At 43.1% G+C, this 15,973-nt stretch overlaps 2 protein-coding genes across 5 annotated transcripts in view; one reads left to right on the forward strand and one right to left on the reverse strand.

The window, feature by feature from the left end:
- The window catches only part of STAB2 (stabilin 2), a 73,056-nt gene extending 62,174 nt beyond the window's left edge, over nucleotides 1-10,882 (forward strand). For 2 of the 3 annotated variants that reach the window (XM_023936777.2, XM_086887142.1), the window contains 14 exons: nucleotides 198-347; nucleotides 1,345-1,449; nucleotides 1,802-1,909; nucleotides 2,584-2,777; nucleotides 3,754-3,895; nucleotides 4,214-4,347; nucleotides 5,051-5,216; nucleotides 5,453-5,559; nucleotides 6,186-6,305; nucleotides 7,068-7,226; nucleotides 8,077-8,184; nucleotides 8,839-8,967; nucleotides 10,015-10,134; nucleotides 10,721-10,882. In XM_023936777.2, the coding sequence (XP_023792545.2) occupies nucleotides 198-347; nucleotides 1,345-1,449; nucleotides 1,802-1,909; nucleotides 2,584-2,777; nucleotides 3,754-3,895; nucleotides 4,214-4,347; nucleotides 5,051-5,216; nucleotides 5,453-5,559; nucleotides 6,186-6,305; nucleotides 7,068-7,226; nucleotides 8,077-8,184; nucleotides 8,839-8,967; nucleotides 10,015-10,134; nucleotides 10,721-10,765 (1,787 nt within the window). In that variant the 3' untranslated portion in view covers nucleotides 10,766-10,882. The remainder of the gene's footprint in view (nucleotides 1-197; nucleotides 348-1,344; nucleotides 1,450-1,801; nucleotides 1,910-2,583; nucleotides 2,778-3,753; nucleotides 3,896-4,213; nucleotides 4,348-5,050; nucleotides 5,217-5,452; nucleotides 5,560-6,185; nucleotides 6,306-7,067; nucleotides 7,227-8,076; nucleotides 8,185-8,838; nucleotides 8,968-10,014; nucleotides 10,135-10,720) is intronic. The other variant, XR_015286333.1, reaches the window with a different exon arrangement.
- Nucleotides 10,883-12,115: 1,233 nt separating this feature from the next.
- Nucleotides 12,116-15,973, reverse strand: part of NT5DC3 (5'-nucleotidase domain containing 3) — a 34,685-nt gene continuing 30,827 nt past the window's right edge. For both annotated transcript variants that reach the window (XM_023936768.2, XM_086887145.1), the window contains exon 14: nucleotides 12,116-15,010. In XM_023936768.2, the coding sequence (XP_023792536.1) occupies nucleotides 14,749-15,010 (262 nt within the window). In that variant the 3' untranslated portion in view covers nucleotides 12,116-14,748. The remainder of the gene's footprint in view (nucleotides 15,011-15,973) is intronic.

A 15,973-nucleotide genomic window follows, 5' to 3' on the forward strand; every position in this document is an offset into this window, starting at 1 on the left:
GGAATTGTGTCAAGGAATTCAGAACACAGGGCTCACAGTAGTCATAAGTGTCACAGCCACTTTTACACGCCCCAAGAGAGGTGCATTTACAGGCATTCCCCGCTCAGTGATTTTTACAGAACGCTAGATAACCAACACTGACAACGAATAAACCTGCACCTGAGCTAAAGAGCCACTTTTCTTTTTCAACCTTTCAGCTTGCCCAGGGGGCCCAGAGACCCCATGCAATGGCCATGGCTCCTGCGATGACGGGTACACGGGGACAGGAGAGTGCCGCTGCCACGGCGGCTTCAACGGGACCTCGTGTGAGCTGTGTTTGCCGGGCAGATACGGCTTCACCTGCAGGCGTACGTCAGAGTTCCCTTTCCATATCAATGCCTATGCCAAGCCTAAACTATTCTAAGAAAGCCAAGGAATGCTTCCCTCTTAACACCAATGTTTTTCCTGGGTGCCTCCTCAGGCCAGGGGATGGCACAAGGTCTGAGAAGGGAGGAGGAGAAGAGGGGGTGCAGAGGCTGCATAGCTGCATAGTCTGCACAGCACCTCCTGCTCTTACACAGTACATCAGCAACACAACAGAAGCAGGGCCTCCAGCAACAAGTGGGTTTAGCTACAGCACAGCTTTCTTCTGCATCCCCAAAAAGCTTAAGATGGCATTTTAGCAACATGGCTCCTCAAGGAATGCGGGAGGCCGAGGCCATGCACTACTTCTGCAGAGAAGAAAAAGGACACCAAGATGAGGGCTGTTTGCAAAGAGGGACAGCCAAGCAATTGCTCACAAAATCCACCTCTCTGTGGCTTTAAATGTAAACTAGGTGGGAGCAAGATTAATATCTCCCTTTAAACTTAAATATTTTCCTGGCATAAGGCCTTCAGATAAGAAGTTCCAACATTAATGCTTCCATCCTAACCCAGTGCATCTGTACTGCTCCTGAGGCACGTAGGATGGGGGGTACGGGCAAGACTCCACTGCAATGTGCAGATCAATACTCTTTTTCATTTTCAGAGGCACACTGAACTTATGCCAATTATAAAATCATAGGACCACAGGATAACTCAGATTGGAAGGGGTTTCAGAAGGTCTCTAGCCCAACCCCTTCTCAAAACAGGGTCAGTTCTGACCCTGTTCTGTCAGTTCCAGGACTTGAAAACCTCCAAGGATAACAATTGCTCAACCACTCTGGAAAGTCTGACCCTCTGCTTGAGTGGCCTCATGGTAAAATACCATGAAGTTAGACTCATCTAAATTATTTCTAGATAATACTGTATCTAAAGTGGCAAGATGATGTCTCTCCAGAAAAAGATTTTCCCACTCTGCAAGTGACACCTGTGTTTCTTTTCCAGCTTGTGAATGCAAGAACAATGGGCAGTGTGATGAAGGATACTCAGGGACAGGACGATGCTTCTGTGAAACAGGATGGACTGGCCGGCTGTGTGAAACCAAGCTAGGTCTGCCTGCTCTCACCAGACTCTGTCCATATGGGTTGAAAATACTCACAGTTCAAAAGGTTTCCATAGATAAGACAGAAAGAGTTAATAAATGTCAGGAGCTAAGAGCACTCAGGAACTCTGCTCTGGACTGAGGAAAAACCCCTTCACCCCACGCTCTCCTCTTTCATGATATGGCAATACGAGTTCCTACCCACCCTGTGGAGGGGCTTTGGGCCACGGCACTCAAAAAATAAATTTCTTACAAGTTTTCTAGTTAGCCAGACTTGTATGAAGGGTTCTCCTTCTGCATGAAACAAGGGCACTGTGGTACCAGGGCTCTTTGATTCCAGCTGTCCTGCCTTCCCTGCAGCTCTGCCACCAGTGTGTTCCCCGAGCTGCTCAGCCAACGCTGTCTGCACAGAGAACAACACATGCCAGTGCAAGCCCTTGTACAATGGGGACGGGATCACGTGCACAGGTGAGCTCCCATCCCTGCTCACAGCCAGAAGGCAGGTTCTTGCCTCTAGCACACACACAGGAATGCAGTTACTGCCCACCACGAAATGTTGCCTGCCCAACCTAAAAACTTCCACTGCGCAGCCAGTGGGACAAATTCAGGATATACAGAATTCAGGTTTTTCTAAATCAGAAGGCTGACTTCTCCAGACTTTACCAAGTAGGACCTTGGGCAACAAGTGGACCTCAGTCAAGCTTTGAAGACAGCAGGGCTTTAAGCTGGGTTTCCCTCAAAGGATTTACAGTGGGACATGAAGATGTCAAAGCGGTTTTCCAACAAAAATGATTCTATGATTATTTTTATGACTGAAGGCAAGGCAACTCCCTGGTGACACTGCTACAGCAAGACTTGCCCTTTCTCAGCCAGCTGTCTTACATCTTTCAAAGTCAACCTGGACAGAAATCTGAGGGTCGGTATCATGAATCAAGAGCATCCTGACAAGGCCTTCAGAGCCCTAAGGGACAGACTTACAGAAATTCAGTAATGCCTCAGGAAATGGAAACAGCTTTTTTTTCCCCCCCAAACAAGTAGTCTAGTATTTTCAGTGTGAAAGGGCTGGCAATGGTTTGTCTTTATGAAGACAAACCGCTTTAAAAGCAGACTTTACTCACTTGTTTGTTTTTTTTCCCCTGCAGCTGAAGAACTTTGCAAACAAAACAATGGTGGGTGCCACAAGGCAGCTGTATGCACACAGCACGGGGTGAAAGTCTTCTGTAGCTGCCAGAAGGGATACAAGGGAGATGGGTTTACCTGTCTTCCAATAAACCCTTGTGCTGATGGCTTCAACGGAGGCTGCCACGAGCATGCCATCTGCATCGTCATAGGACCTGTAAGTCGAATTATTTCAGTCCCCAGCAGGGAAGTCTGAGGTGCTTCTCCCTGGTGCCAGCATAAGTCTCCTCTGGCTGGATCACACTCTGTTTCCCTCCAAATCCCTGTTGTCCAAAACAACCTTCACTTAGCTCCAACCTGCTTTCCACTTCAGTTGAAGGCTGAGAAACAGTCTGACATCTTTGCTCTGGGGAATGGGGTGGCACAGAAGCTGGGATGTTTTGTGTACGTAGTCTTTCTGTCCCAGTCTTAGCTCTCCCTAAACATCTATCCTTATTTGCAACAGGAATTTGTTGGATCAAAATTAAATACATTTTGGAAGCTATACAAAGGGACACCTGGGAGAATAGTGCCACTTGTTGATTGCTTGAACTCAACTTAAAAAGCTCTGTGGCCACATGATGCAAATTCCATGACCCAGACAGTCAGTGTGGTTGGGGAAAACTTGTGCAGGTGACTTGATCCAGCATTTGTCCTGGTGCTTGCAGGATCGCTTCTCCATTCCGTTTTGGTGTCTTGCCTGAGCTGCCTTCCAGGAGTGATCTAGAAAAGCCTTGCTGATAATCCATTCCAGCTGTCAACCATTGCAATCCCTGGATGTCACCTATTCCCACTTGGTTTACAGTTCTCATTTATTACTAGCAGTGGGCTGTTAAATTCCATGCCTGCTTCCATGCCCAGTCATTTAAATATCATTTTGATATGTTTGCCATCCATTTTTTTTGTAAATTACATGTCATATAACCCTCAAATGCGTGTTATTGACTTTGTGGATGAAATTATGCTTTGGCGTTAATTCAGCAAAGCACCCAGGTACATGTGTATTTGTTTGGCTCAGTTGTCAGTAGCAACTTTTCTTTTTGTCCTGTTTATATCACGTGAAATTTCCCCAACAGTTCAGAGCGTTGCCTGAAACACTGGTTTCATGTCAGCTAAGTGCTTGTCCTGGCCTTTTTCCTTCTCCCCCTGAGCAGGACAGACGGAAGTGTGAATGCAAGAACAACTTCATTGGGGATGGGCTGAACTGCTCGGTGATGCAGCTGCCCCTGGACCGCTGCCTGCAGGACAACGGGCAGTGCCACCCCGACGCCGACTGTGCCGACCTGCACTTCCAAGGTGAGGAGGGCACACCCTGCCCACCGCTGTGCCATGAGGCCACTGAATCAGGGCAGTGACCAGGAGCCAGGAGCTCCCTCGGGCCTCTACCTATGGCCCCGTGGGACAATGAGATTACAGCTGGAACGTGAATTCGTGCTCCTGTAGATTCATGAAGCAATGTGTGAGGGCAGTCCAGCTCTCACTGTTACCCCTGAGGAAGCAATCTGCTCTCACTGCATTTCACAAAACCCACGGGAATTTGTACCGTGCTGCTGACTCTGCTCCATAAGGTGGAAGACCCCTTCAGGAAGAGCTGGTCCTTGTCTCCCTTTGCAGACACCACGGTCGGGGTGTTCCACCTGCGGTCCCCCGTGGGGCAGTACAGAATGACTTACGAGCAGGCCAAGGAGGCCTGTGCCAATGAGTCGGCCACCATCGCTACCTACACCCAGCTGCTGTATGCACAGAAGGTGAGGAGGCCTCTCGGGGGGAGGAGACCCCAAATAGGACAGAGACACAATGTAAATGCAGAGGGAGGAGCAAGGGGGCTGCTCTGTGCTGATAAACATCATTTTCTCTCCTTTCCTTTGCCCATGCCCCAGGGAATGTTTGGCTGGGAGCAGATTCAGACTCTTTATTGGTTTCACACCTATTCACACAGCACTGAAAGCACTTGCCAAGTTCTTGTTTCCAGTGATGCTGGGGTGAGAGGTAGACTTTCAGAGTATTTTCAAGGGGATTTTAATTATTAACACTTCTTAAAGAAATCTGCACTTCAGAATTATGCTTAATTTATTTCTTTACAGTAAGTCTCCAGGAGCCTTTTTCTCAAATGCTGTTAACAGACCCATTTCCATATTGCCTCCCTTGAGCATGTTATAGACAACCCATGGCTGATGTCAGTGTGATGAGCAGCTCAGCCTGGGTTTGCAAAACTTGTTTTAGAAGAGTGGGCCAAGACTGACTGTCCCTTTCTGGCTCCTTCCAGCTGTGGAAGGAAGAAAGACACTCACTCTTCAGAGACACTTTTAGCAAAATGCTAGGCTGACTGGTGCTGGCAGGGCAGGTGCTGCCTGAGTGCCCCAGGGGCTCTGTTCATTCCATGTGCAGTTCCCCAGACTCACCACTCAGCTTCTCCCCTGAGTTTTTCCCTTCTGGCTGTGCTGACCACAGGCAAGGTACCACCTGTGCTCTGCTGGCTGGCTAGATGGTGAAAGAGTGGGCTACCCCACCGGCTTCTCCTCCCCAAACTGCGGCTCCGGATACGTCGGCATCGTGGACTACGGGAGAAGAGTCAATCTGAGTGAAACCTGGGATGTTTTCTGCTACAGGGAGAAAGGTAAGAGGGTCTTTTGCCTCATCCATCTGTGCAAATGAGAGCAGCAGCCCAGATTTTGGTTTCTTCCATCAGTCACAGGCTGCTAGATACAAGAGACACAAGAGACTCTGCCTCTTTTTTAACTTTAAAAAAAAAAAAATCCTAACCTGTTGGGTAGTTTTTCAGGCACAGGGCAGCCTAAAGCTTTCTTGGAAAGGGTGTTTTCCCATACAGCTCTCCCTGTTTGTACCTTTCAGAGGTGAACTGCACCTGCAAGCCAGGCTATGTGGGGGATGGCATCTCCTGTAGTGGGAACATGCTGCAAGTGCTGATGTCCTTCCCAACGCTGACAAACTTCCTCTCGGTAGGAACAAAGGCTGGGGCAGGAGTGGAGCAAAGCAGGCCCTGAGTGTTGTATCCAGGGTTTGCTTTACTAGCCCAGAAAACACAGGCAATAGCAACACACCAGAGAAGCAAGGCTGAATGGTCTATATCTGCGCCTATCTGGTCTAAATCCATACCAGAGCTTAGTTACTACTTTTTTAATTACTTCCTCCAAAGAAGTTTCAGGGTTCTAAAATTCAGTTGGAATTAAAAGCCTGGTACAGCTTTAGCTTAAAGGAGGAGACTCTCTGCACTACTTTTTAAGCATCACAAGGAGCGCTGTGCTTTGGAATTTCATTGAATTGCTACTGGGAAAAGGCAAAGTGTTAAGAGTTCTTGTCACTACTCAGAAAGGCATTTATATGTATCAGCAGCCTCAAAGACCATGGAGGCCCAATGTCTGCAAATCAGTTTAATATGTACTCATCAAATTAGCAGCTGGAGCTGGGTTTTGAATACAAACTTCCTTTGGAAGTCACTCTGGAGCTGCTTCATGGCTAATAACAGAGAGTTCCTTTGCTGCTGTTTATACAGTGTCATCTTTTCCACTCTCCAGATGGGAGTGCACAATCGCTCTCTGTAAAGCTGGATCTTGTTTCTGCCTAGGACATCATGGCTTACTCCAACACCTCTAAGAAGGGGAGAGAGTTCCTGCAGTACCTCACAGACCTGTCAGTGCACGCCACCCTCTTTGCTCCAAACGATAGTGGGTTAAAGGAAAACGAGGTCAGGGTTTTTTTCTTTTTTCCTTCCTTCTCCTAATAACACTTCTTAAACAGCTTTTATGGATTTCTGCATCCCATTGAAATTTAAGCTTAGAAAAATAATCTTGGTATGATGTGACTTCTGTTTAACCTCATATAATTTAAACTGTGCTCACAAAAGACATTAATTCATTGTTTCCATTTCCCTTCCATGGTTAGGGGTGCAAGGTTATTGAGTGTTCAGTCACTACAGAGACTTTTCCATCAGGGATTTTAGTAACCCTGTTATGAAGGAGTCTGCCTGAGATGAAGTCTGTTCTGGCTCATTAGCATGGAGCACGTTTATTTGAGGAAAGCAGCACACAGCTTTGGTATTTCCCAAAAATGCATTAAAGGCATCCATTCCTAACTTCATTTCTATGCTTATCTCTTTTATTCTTTCTTTCCTTCCTTCCTTCGATCAAACACTATCTCAAACAATTCACAAGGGTTTATGCATCTTCAAGCTGTTTGGAATATCTCTGAGTCTCATCACTTCAGGTCATCCTACAGAGGAGTAAAATCCATTGTCCTGCTGGTAATAAGGTCCTGCCTGCTGCAGGCAGCCATCAGAGGCCAGGAGGGACAGAATGTCCCACTGCTCCCCTGCACATTCCCCAATAACCTCTAACAATGCTGCACTTGCTGCAGAGGGAGAAAAAACGTCACAGGCACACAGCTTACTATTAAAGCAAAAGGATTAATGAGTTCATTAATATTCCTTGTATTTTGCCCTCATCTGCAGACACTTTCTGGGAGAGACATCGAGTATCATTTATCTAATGCCAAAATAATGTTTTATGAGGACTTGACCAATGGAACCACCCTTCTAACTCGTCTAGGGAAAAAAATCCTCATTACAAACACCAGGGGCCAGGAACATCAAGTCCCCACTGATGATCAGGTACCTCTGTAATAAAATTTCCCATCTTAGTGCTTTTCCTCCTCCTATGCTATACCCTGTAATCAAGGGACACACTGATCTGGAGGGCATTTTGATAAGGTTTTGATGAAGTGGAGTGGGAGGATATGAGAGACTGAGTTCAGAAGGCTCTTTCCTATCCAGAGACTGCAGGATAGCAGCTGGCAAACTGCAAATTTACAAGCTTGCAGATGGACATCTCTTACCTGCAAAACTTAAAGGAAGCTCTTGAAGTGGCTTTCAGTAGAAAAATGGGGATATGGGCTTCATTTAACTCTTCTCTCAGCTTGGTAGGATTATGGGGCTGTAGCTGTGTGATAGGTGAAGAGATGAAAGCAGCAGCTAATCATTTAAAAAAGATGTTTGCACTTGTAAAGTTTCTTGGTAACTTTCTGGGAGAGGCAGGAGACACCAACAGAGCCTTGCTCACAGCAAGCAAACTCCAGCCACAAACTCGAGTGGCAAGTGGCATCCTCCATAGTGAAAGTGGCTGCCTGGCACTCAGGAATGACTGCACTTCTAGGCAGAGCTTGGCAACTTCACAAATATCACAAAAACCTTCAGTTAGAGAGAAAAAAAAGGACACAGCAACATGAAGGCAACAGGCAGGTAATGACGATGGCTATTTCATGCACAGGAGAACCATGACCAGCCAGGGGTTGGTCCCTGCTGCTGGTGTCCAGGAAGGCAGCAGTGTAACTTGCCATGTTTTTTAACATGTTTTTTCTCTTTGGGTGTCAGCAACTGAGGTGGGAAAAACATCTTAATGCAAATTTCAGTACCAAAGGGAACAGGGTCAAAGCTCAGCTCTCATTCCTTCTTTCCCTGGCAGAGTGAGATCCGATATGTGGACAGAAGTGCTATTGTTGAGTGGGATATAATTGCTTCCAACGGGATAATCCACATCATTTCAGAGCCTTTAAAGGCTCCATCAGAACCTGTAAGTACAACAGTTCAGGTTTTGGGGTGGTGAGAGGTAACTGTGTTTTATTTTACCCTAAACCAATTGCTGACACTCGTATATTCCCAGTATGCCTGACATATTTGCAGCTTTCAGCTTAAAAGGTTACTTTCAAAGAGAATTAGAAGTTGAAAACAAGGTACCAGTGATACCAAAAAATTGTCTGAACAATTTCTTCCCACAGTTAAAATTTTTTTTCTTTATATAAAATAATGGAGGCCATGTATGTCATTGAGAATTGTAAATGCTCCAGCTTCTAAGGCACCTCATTTACTCTTGCCTTGGCATTCATTCCTATCCAAAACAACAAGGTGTCTTGAAAATAGGTATCTTTTGCCTGCATGAACTCCTGCAAAACTCCCAATTATCCAGCTGTCTCCTTGGGCCCCAAGGTTTAGTGATGGACTTGGCAGTGCTGGGTGAACAGTTGGACTCTATCATCTATTTCAACATAAACAGTTCTGTGATTATGTCAAAAGGCCACATTTAAGTGTCTCTAGGAAACACCTACCAGGAAACCCAAGCACAAGAACAGCTCAGGACCAGACCATATCTCTAAGGCACAGTGCCTGTGCTTGAGTGCTGTAAGCTGACCAGTGCCCACCCATAACTCATCCTCTCCCTTGCTTCCAGGCTCCTCTCCATGCCGCTACTGGGACAGGAATATTCTTTGGCATCTGTCTAGTTACTGGAATTGTGGCTCTCATTGGATATTCTTACCTCAGGTTCAGGAAAAAAAACATAGGCTTCCAGCACTTCAAGGTAGGTGGGAACACAAAGCTGGGGGGGAACAACTGCACTTCCCAAATTCACAGCTTTCAGTTTCTCCATACATTTGGTTAAGCTAGAAACATTCCTGATCACTTCACACTTGAGCTGTTCAGACTGACAGAGAAAGTGGAGAAGGCTCACAAGCTTCCCTTGGGCATGAGCTTACATTTGCCTCCAGACCTCTCCACCCAAGTGTCTGCTCACACAGACACTTCCAACACTGAGGACTGGCCCAAAGCTGATTTAACTACACCACAGCAGTGCAGAAGTCCTTGCCTCCCCAGAAAGCTCGCCCTTAGGGAATCAAAGAATCACAGCCACTGAAAGGATACCTGTTCTCCTCCTCCATTACTATTAATTTTGATGTTCTGGAGGTTGAAATGTTTCATAAGAAAAAGGCCAGATCCAACAGACAAAGAAATTGAAATGCCTGTAGGATTGAAAAGGGCAGGTTTTTATACTGATGCACTTTCATGCTTGATTTCTCTTTACTAACTTTGCTAGCAACACATAGATGCAAAACACGTCAGCAACAGCTGAGCTAGAGACATGACAGATGAGGAAAAAAAAAAAAGTTACAAAATACACAAGAAATACACAAGAACAAATAGAAAGTCTGCCTAGGTGAACAGAAAACCCTTCCTGCTTTAGTATCTGCATGTAATGTGAATCATCTTGTAGAAAGAAAAGCCAGTAGCCAAGAGCCAGAGAAAACACTTCTATTTTTAAATAATTTCAAAGAGAGCCCTCAGAACTAACTACGTAGTTTTTACCTCAACCATCATTTCAGGGCCACACCTCCTCTCCCATTCTTTGCTGAGGCTTAAAAATAAGAAGGGAGAGGAAAAGAGATACCAGTGTTAAGTCACCTGAGAGAAAACAACAACCAAAGCCACAGTACATGCCCAGAGACAGATTTAGATGACAAAGCCAGTTGAATCACAACACTGCACCAGCTGGTAGGGAAGCTCAAGTGTCCCATTTAATGCACTGTGGGAAGAGGATGAAATTTAAATAAGTTTGTGTGCTTTTGTGTAGTCAAATGATGACACTGACACAACGCCACTGGACAAGTCACAGCCTTCAAATATCACCAACCCCTCATATGAAAGTTCTTCAACACTGACTTCACCAGAACCTACTTACGATCTTTTCTCAGTAAGTGTTCCTCTTGATTTGAGACTACTGATATAATGGTAAGAGGGAATGACTTTATAATATAAAGAAAAGTGTCTAGTTGGAAAAGAAAAATTAATTCAAGAAGCCAGCATCTGAGTTCCTGGCTCTCCTGCCTCCCCCCTGCTTGAAATTAGGTTGTCTCACGTGTAGTAAAATTGAATCTGTGGTCAACAGCTGCATTTCAAGGACATCTTCAAAGACAGCTGAATTAAACTGGACTTCAAATGCCACTGAATGACAGTGACACGCCTATACAAGCTTTAAAAGCCTTCTAATTTTGTCTTTATATCTCCTTGCTACAAATGCAGCTGAGAGCCACACTAGCACTCCAAAGAATCTGAAACACAGCAGAGAGGCAGCTGGGAATCCAGGGAAGGAAAAATTGCACCCTCATGTACATGCAAAGTCTAAAACCAAAATGCACCAATTTGCATCCAGTAAAAGAGGGCTTGTTTGGTGCAAAAATGTCAGGCGCCAACTCTGCCATCTGTATGGACAAATTTGCCAAAAAGTTACATTTGTTTCTTAATGCAATGTTCAAGTCTGATTTTATTCTATTTTCTAGGATTCAGATGACCAACAGCTTGTGATGAGTGGCCCTCGTGACTAGAATTAAAAACTGAATTTGGCATTAGTCATCTGATAAACACATTTTTATTTACACTTACCGTGAAAAAAAAAAGTGTACCTACATTACAGGGAATAAAATCTTGTTACAGATTAAAAACCAAAAGAGCACAGCTTTGTTTAAGATGTCTTCTACACAGCTCACAGATACCAACTTCAGAAGTGTTGGCTGAATCTGAGCAGTACCCACTATGAGTGCTAAATGCAAAATTAAGTCTCAACTAAACTACCCAGAATCAGACACCCCTCCGGGAAAAGCAGCTGATTTTCACTCACCTGCTATTTAACTGCTTTTATTTTACTTCATAGACTTTAAAATGGCCACAAGCACACAGGCTGCTAACTTGGCAAATATCCTAAATTTTCTAGTACTCCAGGCCTGTGCTTTCATTTTGGCTCAGTTACAATTAGAACAGGCAAGCGTGAAACAGAACATGTGGTAAACCTCTATTTTTAAACTGAGGGGATATTTTTGCTGGTATGCTTTCCTGTTAGATAGTCAGCAGCAGGAAACACAACCATTCTGACTGTCTTTCTCTACCTCCTCTGTCTTTCCTTGACCTTGGCTTGGTGTTTGTTTTACATCTCACCTCACTGTACAAAGGGAAGCAGTAACTGAGGCAGCTTTAGGAAGAAATGCAGGTGATATGAAAGCATTCTGAAGAGCCATTTTTATGAAAAGTGGGCTATAAAGGATGAACATCCCCTTGCTATGCAATGTCTACATTCAGTTCCTCAGGTCTGAGAGGAGCAGCAGCTCCTTCAGATGCTGTGTGGTTTTACCAAGCACAGCAGACACAGTTACCATTGTCACCACACACAGCTAGAGATGAATCAAACTGGAGTTTGATTCACTGTCACCTCCTTCCATCAAAATATTAAATATCATAATGACAACGTGAGAACACAAAAGAAACCACAAAATGGTAAGAAAATAAAGGTTTTCTTTCTAGCAGCAGTACCATCCCCTTAAATCTATAGGGGCAGGAGGGGAGCCCAGGGAAGTTTTAGTTACTTCTGGGAACTGCCCCAGGAGGCATTCTCTCAGAATTCTCTGGGGCAAATCCAGGGTTGATGATGCAGCTATCAAGCACAAGGAAGGGAATGTAAGTGTAAATACACATTCACCTGGATGAAACAAACAGACAGTCCATTTCCTCATCTCCTTCTCCTTTCTCCCTACACAAGCCTGCTTGTTTTCACAGACTTTAGAACCCAAACACACGTACACATCTAGGAGAGTTTCCCCCACAAAATTTTGCAGTCAATAAAACTCATGTTCTTTCCATCTCCCCAGTCAATCAAAATATTATGGTTCACAGAGACCAGAAGATAAAGTCCAAGCATTTATTTTTGTAACAATCATTAAATATTTTTATCACAAAAAAAAAAAAAAGCTCCACAATTCATTAAATTCTTTTTTTACTGACAGGTTATTCAGCTCTGTGGTTTTGATAGACCAGAACAAAAATTTCTTCTTGCTTTGGTGTTCACATGAACCATACTCCCAAAATTAGAACAGAGACACTGTCCATTAAACATGCCTAAAAATCTCTTTGAAATCAGTAGCATAAGGTTAAAATGAGTAATGCAGAGAGCATCAAGGTGAAATCATTAAAAAAATGCAAGACATTTTTAAAAATTAAAAAGCAGCACTTTAGCACTGAAAAATAAATAATACACTTGAATATTCTCACTTAAATTTATATATAGTAGGGTTATTTTAAAGAAACATAACTCTTTGATAATTAATTTTTTTCATGCAACATCATTTATTTCAACAAGTCATGCAATATAAACAATATTTTACTTCAGCTGGCTGTTGCAACATAGCTTGGCGGAGAAGTCTGATTTCTAATTTAGGAGAAAGGAAGGGTGAGAGAAGAAAATAATCTTGAAACAAAATATGCATTATGTGCATAATATAACCATCCAAGCCAATTAAATTGTTCCTGCTTAACACAGGATGAATGTACAGTGGGCTGAGCATTACAATAAAGAAATGAATGCAAATCTGGGTTTTCCCATCTTCATATTTCATTATCAAGTTATGCTAAATATTTCTTGCACAGCCCCACCAAGTCAGCTCCTGATACAGTCAAACTAGCTTCCTGCAACACATAATCTTTTTATTCCAGCAAAATGAGCAGGACAGTCAGATGAACTTACTCATTTCAAGTATATTCATCTGTTTAAACACAGGGGTGTTTAAATCACACACTTCAGTTAAGTTTGAAATAGGAGCATAGGAAAATCATAAAATCTAAACCACCTCTGAGAACTTCATACTGATTTCAAGCATACAGGAAAACTACTTACAAAACTGTGCAGGCTAAATTAGAACACGTTCTTTACTTTGCAAACATGCTTTTAAAAACATGAAATATACTGCATATGAAATTCAATCCGGGTACTTGCACATACAGACAGGTTAAAAAAACCCAAACTAACCAAACCAGAAAACTTTTGGTCAACAAAAGTTTGTTTGCCTGACAGTCATGACAGAAAACAAGTGATATCCCAAAAAGAATATCAAATGCTATATGTTTTGTTAATCACATGCTTTTAAAAACCAAGCCTTTAATAACTAAAATTTTAAAATTATTAATCATATTATGCCTTCTAAAGTGGCTGGGGTGGGAAGCACCACTTAAAAAAAACAAACATTTCCTTTGGATTCAGAGAAAGGAAACAATTCTTATTTAAAAACAACTATATAGAAGTTCTATAAAGTGCCTCTTTGAGGAAATACATCAAGAGATGTTTTCCTTGTGCAAAATAGACATTTTTCAGCTCAAATCTTTAAAACACACATGCTACCCAGAGTTTGTGTTCATGTATTACCTTCATTATCAGTAATTCAATAAAACTTCTAATCTCTACCAAAATTATTTTTCTTTATTCAAAATGTGTACCACTCCTAATTTAGCTTTCAGGGCTTGAGCTAAAAACACATCACCTGAAAACTCTGGGTTTCACTTTCTCAATTCTTAATTTTTCTTTAAGTCCTCTGCCCATTGTGCGTGTTTACTTTTGACTGTAGAAGTCCATTACTGAAGGCTATATGAAATACATTCTCTCCTAGGGAACAGCAAAGCCACATTGCATACCACTGGAATAAGACACTGTTAAAATCTTTAAAAGCAGCATTTAGGATCAAACTAAAGCCTGATACAGAGATCTGTCTCCATTTTGAAACGCAAAATGCAAAACCTCTTGAAACTACTATTATTGGAAAGTGGATACTTGAAGTGTTCTGAAACTTAAAAAAATAAGGTACCTGAAAGTTAAGAGAAGGAAGCTGAAGCAGCCCAAGCTACCACAAGTTTCAGTTTTAGGCTCAGGTCCACCTGCAGCCAAGCACAGACATGGCAAGAACAGAAACTGCAGACAGGAGAAAGAGCCCAGGAGCCTGAGCCCAGTGCAGCAGAGCCAGGACACCCCAGCCCTCAGCCCCTCACAGGTAAGGCTCCATCTGTAGCAGCAGGGAAAGCTACAAACTGTGACCACCCCTCTCAGTCTCATCCTAAGCTTGTTAGTAACTTGTATCACTGAATTACTGATGCTGGATTTAAGCTCTTCTGTGCCAAGATCCATTACAGTCTCCAGCTGGACTGCTGAAAAGGGCCAGAAGAAAGAGTCCTGGTATTTCTTTGTAAGCCACAAGGCTGCAGATCAAAGTTTTCAATGAACAAGCAAAAACAACCACCCAGAACACCAGCAGTCCTCCCCCTCAGATGTGCCCTCCCTCCTGGCCCACTACTAGTTTGTTTTAGTTTCACCTCTTCTGTTTGTAAGAGGAATTTTCACATGTCTGAGCAGGAGGCAAGAAAAACAGGTACAAAGCTTGTAAGTATGAAATACAGATAAACTAAGGTAACAGATTTAAGTGACTTAAATAAAGTACACATACATTCAAGAAAACCAACAGGTATTTGTCCACTTTAGAGAGGAGCCACCAGGAGTTTATTTGATCTGAACTGTCTCTTGTAGGAAGGGTATTCTGAATGTACCAGTGCACAGCTGGTCTGACCAGCCAGGAAGTTCATGCTGCAAAGGAGTCCTTCTTGGATAAAATGTGTAATTAGGTTCGTAGTTCAAGAGACAGCTCAGTGATGCCATGTAGATATCCGCAAATCTGGAGAGACGTCTCAGGAAGTAAGTTGGATTCTCATCAGTTCTGAATATGCTTCCGAACTGTGCATTGAAGAAATTCCTGTTCATCTCCCTGTCCCCCAAAAAGAGAAAGCAAAGACAATGAAGTAAACAGACCTGCATACATCTCTTCACCAGCTGCCATCCATAACCTGAAGCAAGCAGACCCTAAAACCTGTTCTATGCATTGTTCTCTTGCCATTGTTCTTCAAAACAACAAAATGTGCCACAGAAGCTTTTTACCTCTTGCACATATACAACCCAGGTCAGAAATCGTGTGTATTAGAAATAGCTGTGAAGAGCTTCACACATCTCCTACTAGAGATAAGTTGCTTATGACATCAGAAATATGACATCCAAAGCCTTCTTCTCTAGGGATTGTGAAAGAAGATTTTTGCCTTTATCTAAATACTAACGACATTCAATGCTCCAAAGATAAAAGACTTAAGAAAAGGCAAAGATTTGGCTTAATGCACACAAAAAGCTTAAGCGTATCTTGGAATTAAGTTCTGGGCATTAGTCACTGCCAAGTATCATTCACATTTCATTTATTCCCACATTTCTGGGGAAGGCTGTGGTGGTACAGCTGCTGGCCCTGAAAATTGTGCACTTCACAGCCCCTGCCTTTAGGGATTTCTCCTTCATTACAATAGATTATTAGGACTTCTAGCCCTATTACCTATCTTTGTGATAAATCCACTGCTCAATCCAATCTAGTGCAGAGCTCAGATTCTATGTATTCTAAGATATATTACACACAGTCTGCAGAAATCATGTAAAAATCCTGGAAACGTGATCTAAATCCTGACAAAGAAATTTTTTGTTCGTGCAGAAGCTGTGTGATCAACGGTGACAGCTGAACACAGAGGGACAGAAGAATCAAAATGAGAGGGAAAGGGATATAATACAACGTTACCTTTCCATAAAGAAAAGTTACATCTGTTCTAAAGACAGGGAACAGGGAAAAGGGTCCATATATACAAAGTGTCTGAGGGGACAAGAGCGGCACAAGAGACAGGTAGAATATTGGTATAAA

The sequence above is a fragment of the Cyanistes caeruleus genome, chromosome 4 (genome assembly GCF_971803275.1).
Source record: "Cyanistes caeruleus chromosome 4, bCyaCae1.hap1.1, whole genome shotgun sequence".
NCBI lineage: Eukaryota > Metazoa > Chordata > Aves > Passeriformes > Paridae > Cyanistes > Cyanistes caeruleus.